This window comes from Dipteris shenzhenensis, chromosome 3 (genome assembly GCF_047967505.1).
Source record: "Dipteris shenzhenensis isolate YYH24624 ecotype China chromosome 3, Dip_SZ_1.0, whole genome shotgun sequence".
In the NCBI taxonomy this organism is placed as follows: Eukaryota; Viridiplantae; Streptophyta; class Polypodiopsida; order Gleicheniales; family Dipteridaceae; genus Dipteris; species Dipteris shenzhenensis.
In genome coordinates this window covers 55,767,898-55,787,349 of record NC_141598.1, presented here as the reverse complement: position 1 = coordinate 55,787,349, position 19,452 = coordinate 55,767,898, and the positions used below count along the sequence as shown (strand labels likewise).

Genomic DNA, 19,452 nt, shown 5'->3' with positions numbered 1-19,452 from the left:
CTAACCTACTTATTACATTTCATTGGCCACTGCCTAGAATATACTAATAATTCTAACATGGACGTCTTTTTCTGTGCCACGTGCAGCCTCTGTCCCGCCTCCTATATGCCTCTGTTAGGGGCCTGTTCCAGCCCATACACACACGCCTTGAAGCGCCTCTGCCAGGCTGCTGTGCTGCCCACATGGCAGCTCATGTGCCGCCCATGTGGCAGCCCCTTTTGGCTGTCCTTTCCCTATGAGGTGCTGCCCATGTGGCACCTTGACCTTTTCTTTCGGGTACATGCCCTGGGTCACCCTTCCCCATGCTCTCCTCATATGGGGGCTTACAGATGGGGAGGTGACCTTTCCAACAGGCAGTTGCCAATTGTATCTTTGAGAGTACGCTGGGGAAATACATTGTAAGGGATTGAAAATTGGACTTATCACCCATTAATCTGTTTCGTCTTGGTAAACTGAAACCGAAGGCAATGTATTACTCAATGCATTACTCGAGGTATGCTAGTATAGAAAAGTAGTTCCAAGATGGTCACTTGGGACTAGACCATTTGTTTATTTTGCAAGAGGTGCACAAAAAAACATAACAGGGACAACAAAGGACACTAATGAGGCTAAGTATTCTTACTCTTCCTTCTTATTATTATTTTATTGAAAGGAACAAATACATAAAATGAACCTAAGGGCTTAGGTTTAGATGAGAAGCTTGAGGGTGAGTGGAAGATAACAAAGAAAAGAAAGAAGGGTTATCCTAGAACTCTAGGAAACTTCGATTGGAATTTAACCACGTTTAGTTTTAGCCCATGACAGCTAAAACTGAAGCAAGAGGGAATGTCAAGGCATGAGTATCCAACATTACCCAGATTAGTGTGCTAATGATTAATAAATGGACTAGTCAAGAGAATAACATTGATTCAGACAGTTCTTAAATGGAGTCATATTGAGTAAGATATGTAGGAAAAGGCTATGTTAAGTTCTAGGTCATTGCCTAGGGGTAAATAGGATTAGAATAATTAAAATGTAGAGAGAGGGGTGAAGGAACTTTAGAAACTCTAGCACCTAACGCCTAAGAATTAATCTAGGTCTTAGGGAGAATCAAATGGCACATCTAATGAGGTGTAACCACTCCTGTGGTCACAACCCTCCTTCCACCCCTTTCATCGGAAGAATTATGCATGCTCATACACTCACTTGGTAGTACCCAACTAGGAGAGCATCTAGGATAAGTCAATTAGCCTAGAGTAGGAACTGAATAGGATAGGGGGAAACATGTCCAACATAGAGGTCATAGGGCGCTTACTACAGCATCAACGTTGTAGGACGGCTTGATAAACAATTGTAGGTCTTAGTTTCTCCATAAACCGGATTGACTATAGTTGGAGATTCTAGTCCACTATAGTGAAAAAACTTGCTAACTTCTTCATTGCATCCTCTTGTTGTTGTATAGTCAACCGTGTGAAACTATTTGCATAATGATTGAGACCGAATCTATGTCATCTCAAAGAACTAAACTTGGAGGCATTCCATATACTGTTGTGATAAAAATCAAGCACGGATGTCCTTGATGAATTTCTCCCAATCATATTTGGCTATTGCCAAATCTGTATTGTGACTCTTTTTTGGCATTCACTCAACTGCAATGAGCATCTCAAAGGACCTCTAAATCCAATCGCATCGACATGACCCTAGGATGAGAGACACTGGTTGCCTTTGCATCATGTTTTTTGATTGGATGGGTGTGAAAGGAACTTCCATGGCCAGTGCAAGTAAACCTAAACTCCATCTATTTGCACTTCAAACACATACACACACACACACACACACGGGTAAACCTAAACTCCATCTATTTGCACTTCAAACACACACACACACACACACACACGTGTGTGTGTGTGTGTGTGTGTGTGTGTGTGTGTGTGTGAGAGAGAGAGAGAGAGAGAGGCAAACCAGCCCCTTTGCATCAGCTACCTGCCGCGCCACATCAAAGCTCAAAAAACGATGTTTTGGAGCATTAACTACCTATCGTACAGCCCATCAGAATTCCGTACAGTTTCCATACAGCTGTACAGACTTGTACGGCCTGTCCCGCCCTGCTCATGCTGCTGCTGCCAGTTGATTCCCTGCTCCTGGGTCCTTTTTATGCAGGGTTTTGCTCACGGACTGCATCTATACGCTGGTTTTGAGGGCTTTCTGTTCCCCTTTCTCTCATCTTGGGTTTCAGGGTCCTGTGTACTCTTTTCATCGCCAGAATCTCCCCTCTTTTTCTGAAAAATAGTTCATCTAGGAACTTTTACTGGTTTTTTTTTTCCTTTTCTTCTACAGAAGTTGTCTTTTCTTTTCTCTAAATCCCTACATCTCTCTTTCCCCTTCTTCTCCTTGCAAATACACTATCTTCTTCTTCTCTGTGGGCTGTTTTTTCTTTTTGGGACTGTTTTTTCTCTATTATCACATTACAAGTACCTCTTTTTTGGGTTCCATCCTCTTCCAAAGACATGGCTGAATACTCTTATGAAAAAACTTTTCAAAAGGATCGATCAGTTCAATGCAAAAAGCAAAAGCAAGCTGAGGGTCAGCATGACCCAATGCAAGATCATGTTGAAGCACAACTAGTTTATGATGTCATGCATGAAGGCTTTGCAGACACAAGGAAAGACTCTATTCCTTTGGTTGGTCTCATGGTTGAAGTGGATGAAATTGTGGATCCAGTTAGAGAATATGCCAAAAATGCAATTATTTTATTTTTCCCAGGTCGGATGCCACTTGCTGCAGAGGTAGGCAACTGGTTGACCCGCACACTGGCTGGCTCATTTGTTCGAAAGGTACACTATGCAGCCAGAGGTTTTTTTGAGGTCATTATGGTAGATGAGATTCACAGACAAATGCTTTTGGAACATTCGCCCCTCTTTTTTGGGCAGCAAATGGTGCATGTTTTGCCATGGTCTCCCACAAGGGATTTTCAAGCTTTGATCCGACACAGATGTCCGGTCTTGGTTGAAGTTGTAGACTTCCCGCAATGCATGGCTTCACTCTTGCCTAAAATTGCAGCGACTTTAGGCAAAGTGGTTTGCCCACCACGGCCTAATGGTAACTCAAATCGATTTTGCATTCTCTGGGATACTGACAATCCCACACCAGAGTCCTATTCAGTCACGGTGAACAATGTTGACATGGGAAGTGCTTTTTATAAATTGAAATGGGGATTATTTGCAGGGGCTTGCTTTGAATGTAAAAAATTTGGGCACATGGCTTCGCAGTGCCCAATGAGTCAGCATAAAATGCCTCCTGCCACTTTGCCTGTTCAGATGCCCACTAAGGATGCTCCTACCTCGATTGGGAATAGAAATAGAGGTAATAGACAGTTTTTTGTGAATCAGGATAAAGACAAAGCTCCAGTGGTTTCAAATGGGACTGCTTCTTCCCCTTTGCTTCCAGCTATTCAACCCTCAGCAAAAGGACCGAAACCTCCAACTGATGGATGGCAAAGTCCAAGAAAGGTTATTTCTGTTCGATGACCCCCACCCCCTCGCACTTGGAATGGTGCATCTTCTAGTGGAAACTCTCCAGAGGTCAATTCAGGAATTGGGATCACATGGGCTGCAGTGACAACTAGCTCAATATTCAAATGCATATACTTGCTCACAGGGGGAAAATGATGTTGCAGTTTATGCAAGGGGATCAGCCTTGGGCTTTCATGATCCGCTCTCTTTTGTTGCATATTGATACTTTTGCTTTTAGGCATTGGCAGCCTACACAGTGGGATTTCCTATTTGGCTCTATTCAAGGCAAGATCAGAGGCTGCCCTTTTGTCTCTCGTTTGCTTCTTGATTGGAAACATATTTTATCCCACTTGGAATGGAATGGTAGAGATTCTTTGTCGGGAAATTCCTTGAGGGCTGAGAATATTTATTGGTCCAAAGTATTCCACCCTCCTTTGGCTATACAAGAACCCAGGCGTTCTTATTTTCTATCTTTCAAAGGCATTTCTTCTGTGGCGGATGTACTTCAAAATGATGACACTCTTTTATCTTTTTCTATGGCTGCTAGCAAATATGGTTTGGGAGCTCATTACCATCCTTTATGGCATCAAATTTCAGAAATGCTTCGACCGTTCTTGCCGGTACCTCGTTTGGAACTTCAGAATAGGCTTGAGGATTGGACTCTACATTCTTCTTCCTCTTCAACCCGTCCTTTGAAGCTCTCACATATCACAGTGTCTTCTCTGTATAAAGTGTTATTACTTCCGCCTTGGATTTCTGACAAAGCAAATTCTGTTTGGCATATGTATCGCCCACGAAAGTGGTGAAGAAAGAGGCTGCGTCTCCTTTGGCATTATAAAGTCCCTCTTCAACAACAGCTTTTCCTTTGGTAAGTCCTACTTGGCATTTTTCCATCTGGGCAGTTACTCGCGCATAGACATATTGCTCCGGCAGCTTGCCACAGATGTCTACATTCTGCTGAATCTGTGCTTCACATCTTTTGGCACTGTCCACACACTTGTGATTTGCTCGCTCTCATCTGACAGGAGCTCCAAGCGAGATTTCCTACTGCTACTTTTGGCAGGTTCTTCTGGTTGTTTGGTTTTCATCCAGCTAGATAGGGTTTTGATTTGTTTTTTGTTTAGGTGCGCTACTGGGCACTGTGGACTCTATGGATGGACAGAAATCATAGAGTTTTTGGTGATCCTACTTTTCCATCTTTTCTTTTTTAGAAACGATCTCTGCAGCAATCGTTCTATGATTGCTTTCAGACTCATTTGATTGATCATGATGTATATACAGCTTATATTGAGATTTCCACTTGAGTAGTAGTTACTCCACTTTTGAAGTAACTATAAATGTAATTATTTTACAGCAATAAAATATTTCTTCTCACAAATTTTTTAAAAAAAAAGTGTGTGTGTGTGTGTGTTTTTGTGTGTAGTGAGGTTGTGACGAGAGTGTGATGGTGTGTGTGTGAGAGAGAGAGAGATCCCGTGCTAGCCCTCGTGCTCCCACACTGCAGCTACTTGTTTCTCCCTCAGTTTGACGCCCTCGAGGTTCCGTTTGACGCCCGTTTTGTGTCCGTATGCTCAGTCTGAAAATTCAAGGGGAAAAAAAAAATTTCGTACTGTCAAAAATCCGTACGATTTTGTCCGTACAGTTTTGTCCGTACATTCCATACAGTTTTGTCCGTACAGTCAAGGAAATCCATACAATTTTGAGGTCAAGGAAAAAAAAAATCGTTCTGTAAAAAATCCCTATGATATTGTCCGTACAGCCAAGAAAAATCCGTACAGTTTTGTACCTGTTGTGCTTTCCTCCTTGTAAAGCGTTGCTGCTTCCAAGCCTTATCCTTAACTCGAATGGCGGATAATTCCTATGAGAAAACCTTTCACAAAGACAAGTCGGTTTCCAACAAGAAACAAAAACAGGTGATGGATTCAGATGATTCCCTTCATGACTCTGCTGAGGCTCAGGTTGTTTATGAGGCTATGCATGAAGGGTTTGAAGACACCCGTAAAGGTTGGAAAGATCCACTTCCCACCACTGGCATTATGGTGGAAGTGGATGATATATTTGATCCAGTTAAGGAGTATGCAAAGCATGCCATTATAATTTTCTTCCCAGGACGGAAACCTGCTGTAGCAAATGTTGGGAATTGGTTGACTCGAACCATCGGTGGTTCTTATGTCAAAAAAGTTGATTATGCAACGAGGGGCTTTTTTGAGATCATCATGGCTGATGAGGAGCACCGTCAGGTTTTGCTGGAGCACTCTCCTCTCTTCTATGGCCAACAGATGGTCCATGTCCTGCCCTGGTCTCCCACTCGAGATTATCAGACATTGATTCGGCATCGTTGCCCTGTTTGGGTAGAAGTTGTGGATTTTCCTCAATGCTTGTCTTCTCTTCTACCTAAAATTGCAGCTTCCCTCGGTAAGGTGGCATGTCCACCGCGACCCAATGGAAATTCGAATCGCTTCTGCATTTCATGGAATACGCAGATGGTCCATGTCCTGCCTTGGTCTCCCACCCGGGAGTATCAGGCATTGATTCGGCATCGTTGCCCTGTTTGGGTAGAAGAACTGGATTTTCATCAATGCTTGTCTTCTCTTCTACCTAAAATTACAGTTTCCCTCGGTAAGGTGGTATGTCCACCGCGACCCAATGGAAATTCAAATCGCTTCTGCATTTTGTGGGATACGGATCATCCCACTCCAGCTTCATATTCGGTTACTGTGAATAATGTTTCCATGGGGAGTGCCTTTTACAAGCTCAAGTGGGGGCTGTTTGTAGGTGCTTTCTTTGAATGCAAGCAATTTGGGCACATGGCTTCACAATGCCCTTCCCGAGCGCCGCGGATGCCAGTGCAAGCTAAAATGGTTCAGCCTTTGAATAAGAATGCAAATGCCTCTTCTGTGGTCAAAAACAAAGGGGTCAAACAGTTTTTCTATGTTCAAGACAAAGCAAAGCCCCGACTGTCTCAAATGGTAATGCTTCTTTTCATGTGCCTTTGTAAGGGAAATTTTTTTTGACTCGGACTTGGAGTGGTGCATCCTCTCATGGGAAAACACCTGCTGAGAACTCTGGTGTTGGCTTGACCTAGGCTGCTGTGACTCCAAATCGGACCTTGTTTCCTGAAGAAGAAGTTGCTGCACTTTTATCCTCTCCTCAGGCTGATGCTTCATCCCAGGGCAGACCCTCTCCTCAGGCTGATGCTTCATCCCAGGGCAGAGGCCCGGCGAAACTGGTCTCTAATCACTCAGAGGGAAGTGGAACTAAACCTTTAATCACTTCAGCACTTATTTACAGCTCACAAAGCATATATCACAACCATTAACCATTGCATGATCACCATTTGGCATTTACCCATTTGTTCACAAACAAAACCACTGAAAAAGGGATGGAGGCTAGAATGCCCCTGCTCAACAAACATAGACAGGTGCACCCGATTGGCCCCAAACACCGTGGCGCTCCTTTCAGTATTTCTTTATATTTCACAGTGAAATGATTACAAGTTACATCTGGGAGACCTTCCTTGCAACTGAGCACGCAGCCCCAATTCACTGAGCCTTCGCAAGGCTTTCAAGCATAGAACACCATCACATAAGTGCACTTAACCCATAGGCTCAATCCAAAGGCATTCTCTTTTTCAAGTGCAATTCCATTGGCTGTCCAGATGCAATCACACTGCAACCCAGCTACACTCTCTTTGAGTGGTTTCCAGATGGCATTCACAAATCTTTTCAAAGCTCCAAAATAAAATCAGCAAAGTACCCAACCAAAGAATGACCTTTGTAGCACTGCCTGGGCACCTGTGAACCAAGAAAAAGGCGGCACACAAGGCCAACCAATAGCTTATGGCAAAAAGAAATTGCAGCAGCAAAATCACAACTCACCAAGCCCTGAAAACTCGAACCAAGTCCTCAATCGCCAAGAGGACATAGTAGCCAATGCCCAATTGCATTCTCAGCCAAAGAGGAGTGCAAAGGCATGAAGAAAGAGCATTTACAAGAGCCGACCAGCAAGAATTCCACTGAAAAATGCGAAAAGAAGCAAATCTGTCGCAAAGAAGTGGGAGTTCTTAGGCTCAAAAGAAGCGTGCTTCAGAGAGGAATGCATTGAGAAGGTTTTGGAGAAGTTTCGTTGCCGGAAAGTCCTCCAAAACTGAGAAAAACCAGTCAACCAGTGCGTGGGACCACTCGAAATTCAACAGAAAGCTATAGCTATGCAAGAGAAGAGGCCCAGGAGGCTATAGAAGCAAAAAGGTCCAGAAAAAGCCACTTTTGCAAATTCGACCAGCAAAAGAAGTGCTCAACTCTGCCCGTTCTATCAAACGCACGGAGGGAAAAGCATATCACTGCGAAGGGGAGGCAGAGGGGAAGCCATTGGGCCAAACGGAAGTCGAGGAATCCAAACAGGTGAGGAGTTATGAAGAAAACGGAATTCAGCTGAAGGAGGCTGAAAAACCAGTCCAAAATCTCAACAAAGGGAAAAGATGAGAGAGAAAACCACACATGTGAAGTTTAGAAGGCCCAGGAAGGACCAAGAATGGCAAAGGAGCATGTAGAAGGCACTAGAGCCACCTGGAACTCTAGGGGGGCCACTGAAGGTACATGGCCCTCTAGAGGGCCCATTAAAAATGCCACATCATCATTTTTCAACAACCACTCTTTTAATTTCTTGGAATGCCTTTGGGCCTAGGGATTAATTACTCCAGGAAGGACCACTCCACCCTGTCGTAGGCCTTCTCAAAATCCAAGAGAAGGACGGCCAACGGCTATGGCTCCTCCCTGGACTAATCCACTGCCTCCCAGAACGTGAAGATGTTGTCCAGGATGCTGCACTCCTAGACAACAAACCCGGTCTGCGTGTCGTGGATGATGTCAGTAAGATGGGGCCGTAACCGCAAGCTCAAGACCTTGGTGCAGATCTTGTTTGCAATATCAAGCAGAGTGATCGGTCACCACTGCCGGCGGATGTGTAACTTATCTCCCCCTTTCGGGATCAAACAAATCCACCCCCTGCTCAAGGATTGAGGGAGGGAGCGTGTGTCAAATATCTCCTGGCAAGCTAAACGGAAAGGGGTGGAGATAATCTCCCAGAAGTTCCGGAAGAAGGCCGGAGTCAAGCCATCCTCGCCAGGACACTTCTGGGTCGAGAGAGCCTTGAGGGCTTCCCAGAGCTCCTCATCTGTGAAAGGCTCCTCACAGTCTGCTACATAAATCCAACGAGACTACTGTCCCAAACTACCTCTCGGGCCACAAGACCAGCTGGAGTCATCCTCTCCGTCTAAAAGAGCTGGCTGTAAAAACCTGTGGTCAGGTCTAAAATATCCTACGGGTCAATGTGCATGATGCCCTGCGGATCTTGGAGACGCTGCAACTGTGTGCGTGCCGATCGGGGCCCAATGGTATGAAAATTTTACTTCGTCATCCTGTCCCCCTGCTGTAACCACCGGGCCCCGAAAGCGTGATAGGAGAACTCAGCCCGCCGAATCTCCGTGTCTTGAAGCTCAAGGCGAGCACTCTCGAACTTGTCGCTAAGCCATTGAGAACTTGGGTCCTGCTCCCTGAGCCGCTCTATGGAGGCTAGGTCTCTCGTCAAAGCCTACTCACGCTCTTGAAGAGTCCTCCTCCGCCTAAGGGTGTGAGCCTACAACTCCTCACTGCTCTTCTGGATCGCATCAGCCACCCCTGCAGCCCTGCCCTCGTGCAGTGTCGTCTGTTGGATCTCCTCGTCCTGCAGAGGTCCTCTGGAATGCAGACCCCCTTCTGGAGGAGACCTCGACGGGGCTGATCTAAGTGAAGTACTATTGGAGAGTGGTCTGACATCGTGGTGCCTGCCAAAATCCCGGTAGAGCCGCCTCTATGCAATGCCCAATCCCCAACATAAAAACGATCTAGTCTCTCAAGCAGTCCATCATGTCTCCTCTATCCGAAGGAGAAGAGGAGGCTGCCAAGTATCCTGCTGAAATCTGGCTCTCGCCACGGATCTCTGCCACTGATCATGAAAATGAACTCCTCCCAGGTGCTACGCTCTGTTGCTGGCATCTCAAAGAAGGAGGCGCCGCCTTGCTTGTCTTCCCCAAACTCCAGATTGTTGAAGTCCCCTCCAACAATCCAAGAGTTTACATCCAGAAGACACTCTGACAGCTGCCTCCAAAAGGCCGGGCGGTGTTGTCTGCACACTGGGGCACACACGTTCAGGATCCCAATCCTGGACTCTCCCGTCCTATCTCCCATCCAAACATCCCGTCCTAGAATAAGCTCGCCCTGATCGTAGACCTCTGGAGCCAAACTCTATGAGATTGAGATGCAGACTCCTCCGCTCCATCCTACTGTGGGGGACCACTCCTCCGGACCTCTCCCTGGGAGAAGGTGGTGTCGCCGTCTAGAATCAAAAGAATGTCCACTGTCCGCCCTACCACTACCCTCTGCAACTCCTACCGGAGTATCAGGTACTACGGTTGGCTACGAGCACGGTCGTGGAGCCCGTGCACATTCCAACTCACTATGGTCCAACTCATGAGGACGGGGGTGCACAAAACAAGGCTCTCCTGTGGGTGGGTACCTGTTCCAAAAAGACTACCTTATGTGACTTTGCCGGGGGTTTGGAGGGCGAATAGTCCGTGTCTGTACAACGATGTACTAGGGTGGATACCGGCTCAATGCCGATCTTCCGTGCCCACTTCATCATGAAGGAGACTTCCACCCCAAACAGCTCCGCACACTTCTGGAGGGGCTAGTAGTATGCCTGATCCACCTTTGCCTCCAGCGACAATCTGATAACTCCTACCGCCAAACCACACATCGGCTCCTCTCGCGTGAAGCTCAGCTGAAAATTCACCTCCGCACCTCAGGCGTGCCAAAGGTCCAGTCCCTCTGGCCCCATCCACTTGTCCATCATGCGTGAAATTTGATCTCCCATAATAGCATCAAACACCTCTGGGGACCACTTCTCCAACCCTGTCCAAACAGGGTGTATCTGAGAACCCACTGCGCTGATCAAATCCCCCTTCCGGGGTTGTAGGACCATAAGCGTTACCTCCAGCAGTAAAGGATAAGAGTCCGAACTCTCCAGATAATTCCAGGGTCCCAACCTCTAGAAGTCCTGCGGTAAGGGACGCCCAGGCTGGAGGTTGGGAGCTGCTGATCGAGAGGACGAACCCCGTCCCTCTGGCTCCCTCCCCGAATGGACCTGATGCTACGATGAGGAAGCAGAAGGGGACGTCGTCTTACCCTTGCCTGCTAGCAGGGGTGTCGAAGCGGGGGAGGTGAGGGTGACTGAGGAACCTGCTACGGAGGTGGAGAGGGGGGCGGCGGGGAAGAGAGGAGGGAGGGAGGCGGAGGGGAGGGTGGTGAGAGTGACCATAGCAAGAGCGACGAGGGGGGGGAAGAGGGAGGGGGCGGGGGAACCTAGGAGGGGGGGGGAGTAGAGAGAAAGAGGAGGAGGGATCTAGAGGGGGAGGGGGAGGGAGGGGAATTAGGGCGACCACAAGCCCCTCCTGTTGTCGAGGCTCTGAAATCCGCTCCTCCTCAGCCGCTGCCTGGCTAACATCCGCCATTGCCGTATCAGGAGCTCCTGGGGGTCGCTGCTGATGCAAGGGTGAATGCGGACGCTGAACCTCCAACATGGGAGGATCATCTGGCTGGGCAGTGGCCCCTTCCGCCAGGGGAGATGCATCTCCACGTATCCTCTCTCTCTCTCTCTCTCTCTCTCTCTCTCTCTCTCTACCTCTGGCCCTCTACCTGCGGCGCTTACGATCCTGTTTGCTTGGTTTCTTTTTCTTTTTAACCTGGGTCCAGTCCCCTTCTTAGGGGTCACCCAGGGGTCTGAGACTCCTGCTGCTCCTGTCTGAGGGGGTGCTGGTCTCTGGCCTGCTGAGGAGAATGGTTCTGGCCTTCCAGGGGCGGCCTAGCCGAGCAGGTGGATGAGGTGCCCTTCTTTTCTACACCACGCGGATTGGAAGGAGGCTTCAAATGGACTCTTCGAGGTGGACCCCATCGAAGGAGAAGAATTGGGTGACCCAAAGAGTGCCTCGGGATGTCCGTTCCAGGTTTTGGACGCGGTTATGGTCCAATTTGCAGCCAAGGAAGATATCCTACTTCTTTTGGCTGGCCGCCCACGGAGGCTTGCCCATCGGACCGTGGTTGGAGCAGATGCGAGTGGAGGGGCAGTGCCATTCTTGCTCATCTGGTCTCCTGGAGACTATCCCGCACTGCCTTTGGAGTTGTCGTAGCGCAGCGAGGATATGAATGGGAGCCCTTAGGATCGTGACCCGTATGCAGAGTCTTCAGAGGGACTGCACCTGGGGGATGGTGGCTTGGTTGACGGAGGGAGGACATGTGTTCCAGATTGATGAGATATCCCCAGCCTACCGGATACAGGGTCAGAGCATTCAAAGGATAGCGCTCCATGAGGCAATCTCTCCTAACAGCCTAGCTCCCCCTCCTCCGGAGGACAGCGTTTGGGAGGCGGTAGCCAGTATCACTGCGTGGAACATTTGGGTGGCTCATTGCAGTCTCGTGATGGGTGAGCACCCAGTTCCACCCTCAGCTACCCTAGTCGCCATCTGGCAGGATATCATCTACACACTACACTCCACCTGGGAGCGTGGGACTCCAGGCTCTAGGGCGACTATCGAGAGGCGAGCTTGATTCTGCAAGGCTTGGCCTGCAGGAGTTTTCTACATCTTCACTCCGCGAGGGATTCGCTAGTTGTATAGTCCCCCTACCTGGCTGTTAGCCTCAGTACCAAAGATCCCCTAGGCAGTGAGCTAGGTTTCTCTGGAACAGGCCGGTCTTTTCTTTCAGCCTTTTCCCGTTTTTTCCATACTCAGCACCTTCAGGGCTACTGTTTTGTATGAAGTCTTTCAAACATTAATAGAAGGTTCCTTTCTCTGCGAAACAAAAGAGGGCCTAAGGCCGCATTTTTAGAGCCCTTAAAGGGCTGGACCTGCAGCAGACTGGCCGGCCAGAATGATGCTGACTGGCCGGTTTTTGGAGCAGGCCTTGGGCCTATATAAAGAGGCCATTGGGCCTCACTCATTTATCACTTGCAGCAGCACATCTCCAGCAGTTTGGAGCAGCCACAGAGACCTTCCTTGGGCCTCATCACTAAAGGTGAAGGAGAGAACCTTGAAGCTGCAGACCTAGCTTGGAAGACTGCCTACCTAGGCTGTACACAGGCAGTAAGGTAGAGGGATTTGGACGGAGAGTCTGATGCTCGAGGTGGAGCACGCAGGCTCACGTCTAGAGATATCCGGCAGATAGTAGAAGTACGTGGTGGTAAGACCACTCTCTGGTGGGACTTTAGATCTATCACTCTTTTGTATTGTGTCCATAGCTTTGGACAGAAATATATATTCTTTCGTAGCTTCTATATCTGGCTGGATCATTGTCTATTGATGAGTCTACACATCTATATGATGCACATTTAGTAAAGAAGTTTGTGATTCCACTGCCTAGACACACTGTGTGAGCTCCTAGGCTATTCTATCAGTCTTCTGCTGTGCGTACCCTCTGTTGGTCCATTTCTAACAATCCCCACTGACGTCATCAGCACCCAACAGTGGGTATTTATACTACATATGATCTCACACATACTTGAGCATCCATTTATACAAAGGTCTTTGAACTGAGTTTCTGTCAGCACTCCGGAGGTGAAGGGCAGACTCAGCCGTCAAAAATCCTAATAAAAGTAGTCCACATTCTCTTCATTCAAGCTACAACTGCTTGTGAAGACTATACGATTTCATTTTAGTCTCTCCCAAACAAGCATCTAAGCAAAAAAAAAAGCCTAGACCATCTAGCTGATAGGGCAACGCACCATAAAGATTTAATTGCAATATCAAAAGTCTAACCTAGTTACAACTGCAGATGAAGGCCGAGGCCTTCTATCAGGATGGAGAGGAGAGAGGTAGGCTGTGTCTCCTCTCCTACTCCATACTGGCTGCTTTGGTGCTGCTTGCTGATCTCCTTCAAGTGCTGCTAAGGCCGAAGGAGCTGATGATCTACAATGAGCCATGGGGCAGCCTCAAATAGGCTACTCAACCCCCAGACCACAGCCCACATGGCTGTGTATGCCTCCCATACAACAGCACTTTCTGCTGTAGTCCTGCCATGCAGACCTTCCTACCGACCTGGCAGTCTATATACTGCACATGTGCCTGCCTCATATGTTGCTGGATTATCACCTCTAATCCAGCCATTGTGCTGTCCACATAGTAGCTCATACAGAAGCATTTTTCCTCCTGGATCTGCTCATGTGTTAGCAGTACCCTGCGCCCACATGGCAGCCTCTCAATCCATGCCATTCCTTGCAGGTGTCCTACCTCATTGCTCTCCTTGTATGGGATCTGACAGATGGGATGGTGATATCATGCACCAAGACACTCAAATTTAGGCTATGATCCTAGAGCAACTTCAAATGCAACGAGTAAATTTTTGGGCAGTCTAAGGCATTATGATATAACTAACCAAGATGTTCCACAAGTACGAATCTAGAACACAGAAGCGAAAAAACCAATGACTTTAAAGTTATTCAAGCCCGAAGTTATTAATTCTTCCACATATCAAATCACAATGTATTCTTCACACAAACAGATATAGGCAGCATGTGGCACTTCCTATCCTCTATATGTAAAGTTCTCCAAAGGCCCTGCTATTGTATACAACAGTTTGAAGGCGATCTGCCTTATAGCCAGTTCTTGACCACATCATCAAGTCAATTGCCTCAATGAAATCAAGTTGGCATACAGTTTGGTCTAACAATATTTCATGTACGGAGAGAAGAGGGAACCTAACATTCCCTTTCATACATGTGATAATGGAAACAGATGCATACCATTTGAGTCAGCTATTATCACTGGCTGCACATCCTTGAACCCAGGTAAGGTAGAATGTATCCATTTGTTTGAAAAAAAAACACCCTGTGTCATCATCAACTCATGAAGGGTCCAAGCAAAAATTAGAGCAACAGGGTATGCTATATAAAGTAGATTTAGCAGAAAAAATCATTCCATGTCAATGGCAACATGCAAGAATAAAAAGAGCATTCAAGAATACAACAGGCCAAATCCTTATATATACACAACTTGAAAGAATAGAAGATACAAAAATACATTTCTGAACACTGTACTCAACTCACATCCGAACTCCTAGAGGCAAAAGTAGTATTCTCTGCTTGTGTTCCTTCACCAACATCCCTGACATTACCCGATTCAGTTTCAGGGTTCAACTTTTGCGAAGCACGATCTTCGTGGCTCAAATTAGTTCCAGAAATAATAGCCTTGGAACTGTTTATAAGGCATGCACTGGCATCACAAAGCTGCTTATCCATGTTGAACACATTGGGCTCTCTTTGCTGAATTTTCTCGTCATTCCCTGCCTGCAGAAGAAAGGGGGAGATAAGAACAGTCACAGTCTCTCCATAAAAGGCATCTTGTGCTTGATTCTCTAGCTAAGCATAGAGATCAAAGAAGGAAAAGAAAATGAGGAAGGCCTCTTAGATCGCTTGACAGTTATTAAATAGATTTTCTGCACACGGTAGGCCTGAGGCAGCCTGTCCTTAACGATATTCCTCTAGTTGATGAGAGCTTACAGTTAGCACCCTTGTGCTAAAAGGCCAGTATTTGGCGGATTAAGGGCTATCCTGATAATGGCATGGCTCCTCTGGAATAATTCTTCGAATTTTCATTACTAAAAAGAGTTGTACGAGAAAGATTCTAAACAGACTTGATCATTAAGTCTTAAAAGGAATCTAAAAATGTGCCAAGTTGCACTCAACAAGCTCAGTATTTAGTCTTTTGAGATGTTGATGCAAGATGCACGCAACAAACAATAATGCTAGATAGTGTGTACACAAAAGTGTGGGAGACACTGCCCTACTGCTGCCGTACTCCATTTGCTACATGCCCTACTGCTGAAGGCTCTTCTGTGACTGTTGGGTGGACTGAAAGTATTACGATGCCATTAGTTTATATAGAAGAGGGCCGCATCCCCCCGTCCCCCCTTGTAACATGGCAACTGACCTCTATAGATAGGAGCTGACGTACAGATGGCATACCAACCTTTGGGGTCCAACCCCTGCCTTCACCCCGACCAGTTCCTAGGCCCCAGCTGACTAGCCTTATCTGGCTGAGCAAGTTTGTGAAGACCCCCAGCCACTTAATGGCAGTTAAACCCCTGGTCAGGTCCTTCCACGACCCCCTTGGCCCTATAAAGTCCTTCATACACTACTCTAGTTGCAAGGCCTTCCAGCCCTAAAACATGGCCACCAATCCCTCATGGCTGGACATCATTGGCCATATGGAAGCCAGATCCATGGTGGATATGTTGGATATATAAAGTTTAATACCCCACCAGCCCCCATTCGAGAAGGACAAAGGGACTTGACACCTTCAGCATGATGGGTGCAAAAGGTGCCCTGTGGGCACATGCCTGTGGGCACATGACGGTGGTGCCACATGGGCACATGTAGGGGGATGGAATGGAGGTGCACATTTTTGTCCTTGTTTTAGGTTTAGGGCAGCCAAATGGGCTATCCAAATCGGTGCAAAGGGCCCCAGTGAGTGAGTGAAAGAAAGAAAGAAAGAAAGTTTATTAAAGTCTTCGGAAGACCGATGGGTCTATGAGACTGTGAAAAACTTGGAGCTACTAAACGAGCATCCACACCAATGCAAAATGCAAAAAATGCAGAATGGTAGTACTAAGTCCTAAGTACAACATAGTCATGTCGATGGTCGACTATATATCAATCTCAGCATCATCATCATCATCATCATCATCATCAGCAGCAGCAGCAGGACATCAGGGTGGATGAGGCAATGGGGGCATGAAATCGGCAATAGAGTGATGTCGGCCACTCAAAGGTGCAGTCCTGGCACGTCTCCTAGTTGTAGCTTTGCGTCTAACCAAGGATATTATGACCCCCATCAGTCGGGCTCCGCCTCTAAACAGGAGGGGATGTCCCCAAGTGTGATCTGTGTGTCAACCCTCTGTCTGAGCTGTCGGGTCACAAGCTCCGAGTCACGGTCATGTCGAGGCCTCGTCTCGTGGGGGTCACAAGCTCCGGGTCACGGTCATGTCGAGGCCTCGTCTCGTGGGGGTCCATGTGATCTGGCTGAAAAAACTCCGTGATAGAGCTCTGAGAGGGATCAGCCAAGAAAAGAGTCTGCTCCTGTCTCCGTGCTCGGAGTATCCTCTCACGGTGTCTAAGTACTTCATGAATGAAACCTACCAAACATCGCTGGTCTGGGTAGGAGAGAAATCGCGCCAAAATCTTATAGCTATCTCTGAAGAGGCAGTAGAAACGCCCTCGAATCTCATAGTAAACAAGACACCTGCAGATGAAGTGCTCCTCTATCTCAACCTCCTGTGGGTCGACAAGGAGTCAGATGCCTTTGTGAAGGTGACGGACAGCCTGGAGTTCTTGGTATATTCCAGGTGCGTGGCTGTCAATACTAACACGAGGGTGGATTCCATGCAGTGCCCTAGGGTCTCGTGTTCAAATGGATGATGTACTTCAGAAGGGGACAGTACAGGATTAAACAGGCTATTGGTGGGTGCCTCGATGAGGTGCATGGTTTGCTTTCAGAGCAAGCACAGACGTAGTACGACGGTCTGGTATGTACTTGATGTTCTGCATTTGAGCCTTTATAGCATGCTGTGGAGAGACTCTGCTCTTCATTTGTCTCAGGTAATGCAAGATTGGAAGGAATTGGCCTTCTTCAAAGGCAGAAGTGGAAGTGTGGGTGCTTCTTCAAATCTCAGACACAAATTGCTAGAAGGTGATGGACAAGGAGTACTGAAGCCAGAAGAGTACCTGCTTGAGAACTCAGTGAGAGCCCATGGTCCAGCTTATCTGGAGATATTCATTTGTTGCAAACCTTGCCAAAGGAAGCACGGGTTGAAACAAACCCTCAGAGCATGGTGCCTGGAAGACTCCAGGTTTTTCACTCATTATGAGGGGGACAACTGGAAGATCGTGACGGCAGGATTGCTTGAGTTCGAAGGCGGGAATGTGACTGAAGGAGGTGGTGCCAAAAGGTGCTACCAGAGACATGTGTACCAGGATGGTGTGCAGAAGCGGAACCAAACCTAGGAGCCACTGGATGAAAAGCCAGGAAAAGATTTTGACATCGAAATGTTCCAAAGGACTACGACCAGGGAGTTACTGGAGCATCGTCATCAATGTGTTGACATTGGGCCGAGATGTGTCGGTGAGAGGGAGTGTTGGGAAGGTCACCTCCCCATCTGTAAGGCCCCAAATGAGGAGAGCATGGGGGGGTGGACCTAGGGATGTATAGACTGCCACATGGGCAGAGAATGGGGCTGCCACATGGGCAGCACATGAGCTGTCATGTGGGCAGCACAAGAAAACATACCTGGAGGTTTGGGGCCTATATGAAGGGAAGCAATGGTACTGGACAGCCATGTGGCTCCCAGCAACTGACAGGACCAGATCTGCTCAGGAAAACAGCATGGAACAGTGCGGGACAGATCACGCTGACATCAGCATCTGTAAGGAGGTGTACGGCTGCCTTCTAGTGGCTGTACGGAACTAAGACACAGGTCCTCCGGGCTGGAAACGACCAGGAGAGAAGCGGGATGAGCAGAGGGTGTAGGCACCTGCATTACGTGACCATGGAGGAGGCCATGGGCCTGGAAAAAAGGCCTGGAAACAGCCACCTGGAAACAGGCACCTGGTTGGGAGGTTTGTGCCCAGTGTTTGGAGGACCCCAAGTCGGTGGGGGGGGGAGTAATGTACCAACCAGCAGTCGGCCAAATTGGGTCTGCTGGGTCGGGTTCATTGGCTAGGCCTTGGGCCTATATAAGGAAGGCATTCAGCCCTCACTTCACATCCTCTGGAGCAGCAAACCTACAGTAGACAGGAGCAGCAGTTAGGGCTTTCTTGGGCCTACTCCGAGGAGGTGAAGGAGACCTACAGAGAGCTGCAGACTGAGCTAGCAAGGTGCTGCCCACCTAGGCTGATTAAAAGGCAGTAAGGTGGAGAAGAACACTTTGGACAGAGAGTCTACGTACGCTCGAGGTGGAGCACGCGGGCTCAGAGATCTAGAAGTGCTATCTAGTAGGAGAACCTTTTGGTATTGTATCCTGTCCTACTTTGTGGATGGACAGAAATAAAAGTGTTGCTTCTATATTTGTCTCTGAGCATTGTCTATTTACTGGCTTGCACATCTATCCACATTAAGTTAAGAAGTTTGTGATTCCACAACCCACACCACACTGTGTGAGCTCCTGGGCAATACTATCAGTCTTCCGCTATGCATACCCTCTGTTGGGTCATTATATTGCACGGAGTTACTAAAGCGGTTTGAGATGGAAGACTGCAAGGTGGCAATCACTCCCATGGAGGTTGGTCTAAAGCTGAGCATCCATGATACGTCTCAGCCAGTTGATGCATCACGGTATCGACGGATGGTGGGGAGTCTACTTTATCTCACCCAAACTAGGCCAGATATCTCTTTTGCAGTAGGGCTACTCTATCAGTTCTCCACCAAACCCAGGAAGGCCCATTGGGACGCACGCATGAGGGTGCTGAGGTCCTTGAAGGGTACATGCACCTATGGCATCACATACAGTAAAGGCGTCGAACTAGGTGGATTCTGTGACAGTGATTAGGCAGGTGATGGTGACACCAGACGATCTACTACAGGGTTCTGTTTCATACTTGCATCAGGGGCCATCTCATGGCTAAGCAAGAAACAACCTTTTGTTGCCCTTTCATCGACAGAGGCAGAGTACAGGCTGTGTGCACTGCAGCATGCGAGACGTTGTGGCTCAGGTGGATCCTAGAGGACATGGACGTGACTCAGGATGATGCAACGGTGATCATGTGTGACAACCAGAGTTGCATAGCCATCGCCAAGAACCTCGTGTTCAACTTACGGACAAAGCATATCGAAGTCCACTACCACTTCGTACGTGAGCTCATCATTGATGATATCATGGAGTTG

The 19,452-nt window shown here is 47.7% G+C and overlaps 1 protein-coding gene across 3 annotated transcripts in view; it reads right to left on the bottom strand.

Annotated features, from left to right (window-relative positions):
• The window catches only part of LOC147904031 (uncharacterized), a 48,193-nt gene that overhangs the window by 22,492 nt on the left and 6,249 nt on the right, over positions 1–19,452 (bottom strand). For all 3 annotated transcript variants that reach the window (XM_087372678.1, XM_087372679.1, XM_087372677.1), the window contains 2 exons: positions 14,622–14,861; positions 14,319–14,403 (listed from right to left, as the gene is read on the bottom strand). In XM_087372678.1, the coding sequence (XP_087228804.1) occupies positions 14,319–14,403; positions 14,622–14,861 (325 nt within the window). The remainder of the gene's footprint in view (positions 1–14,318; positions 14,404–14,621; positions 14,862–19,452) is intronic.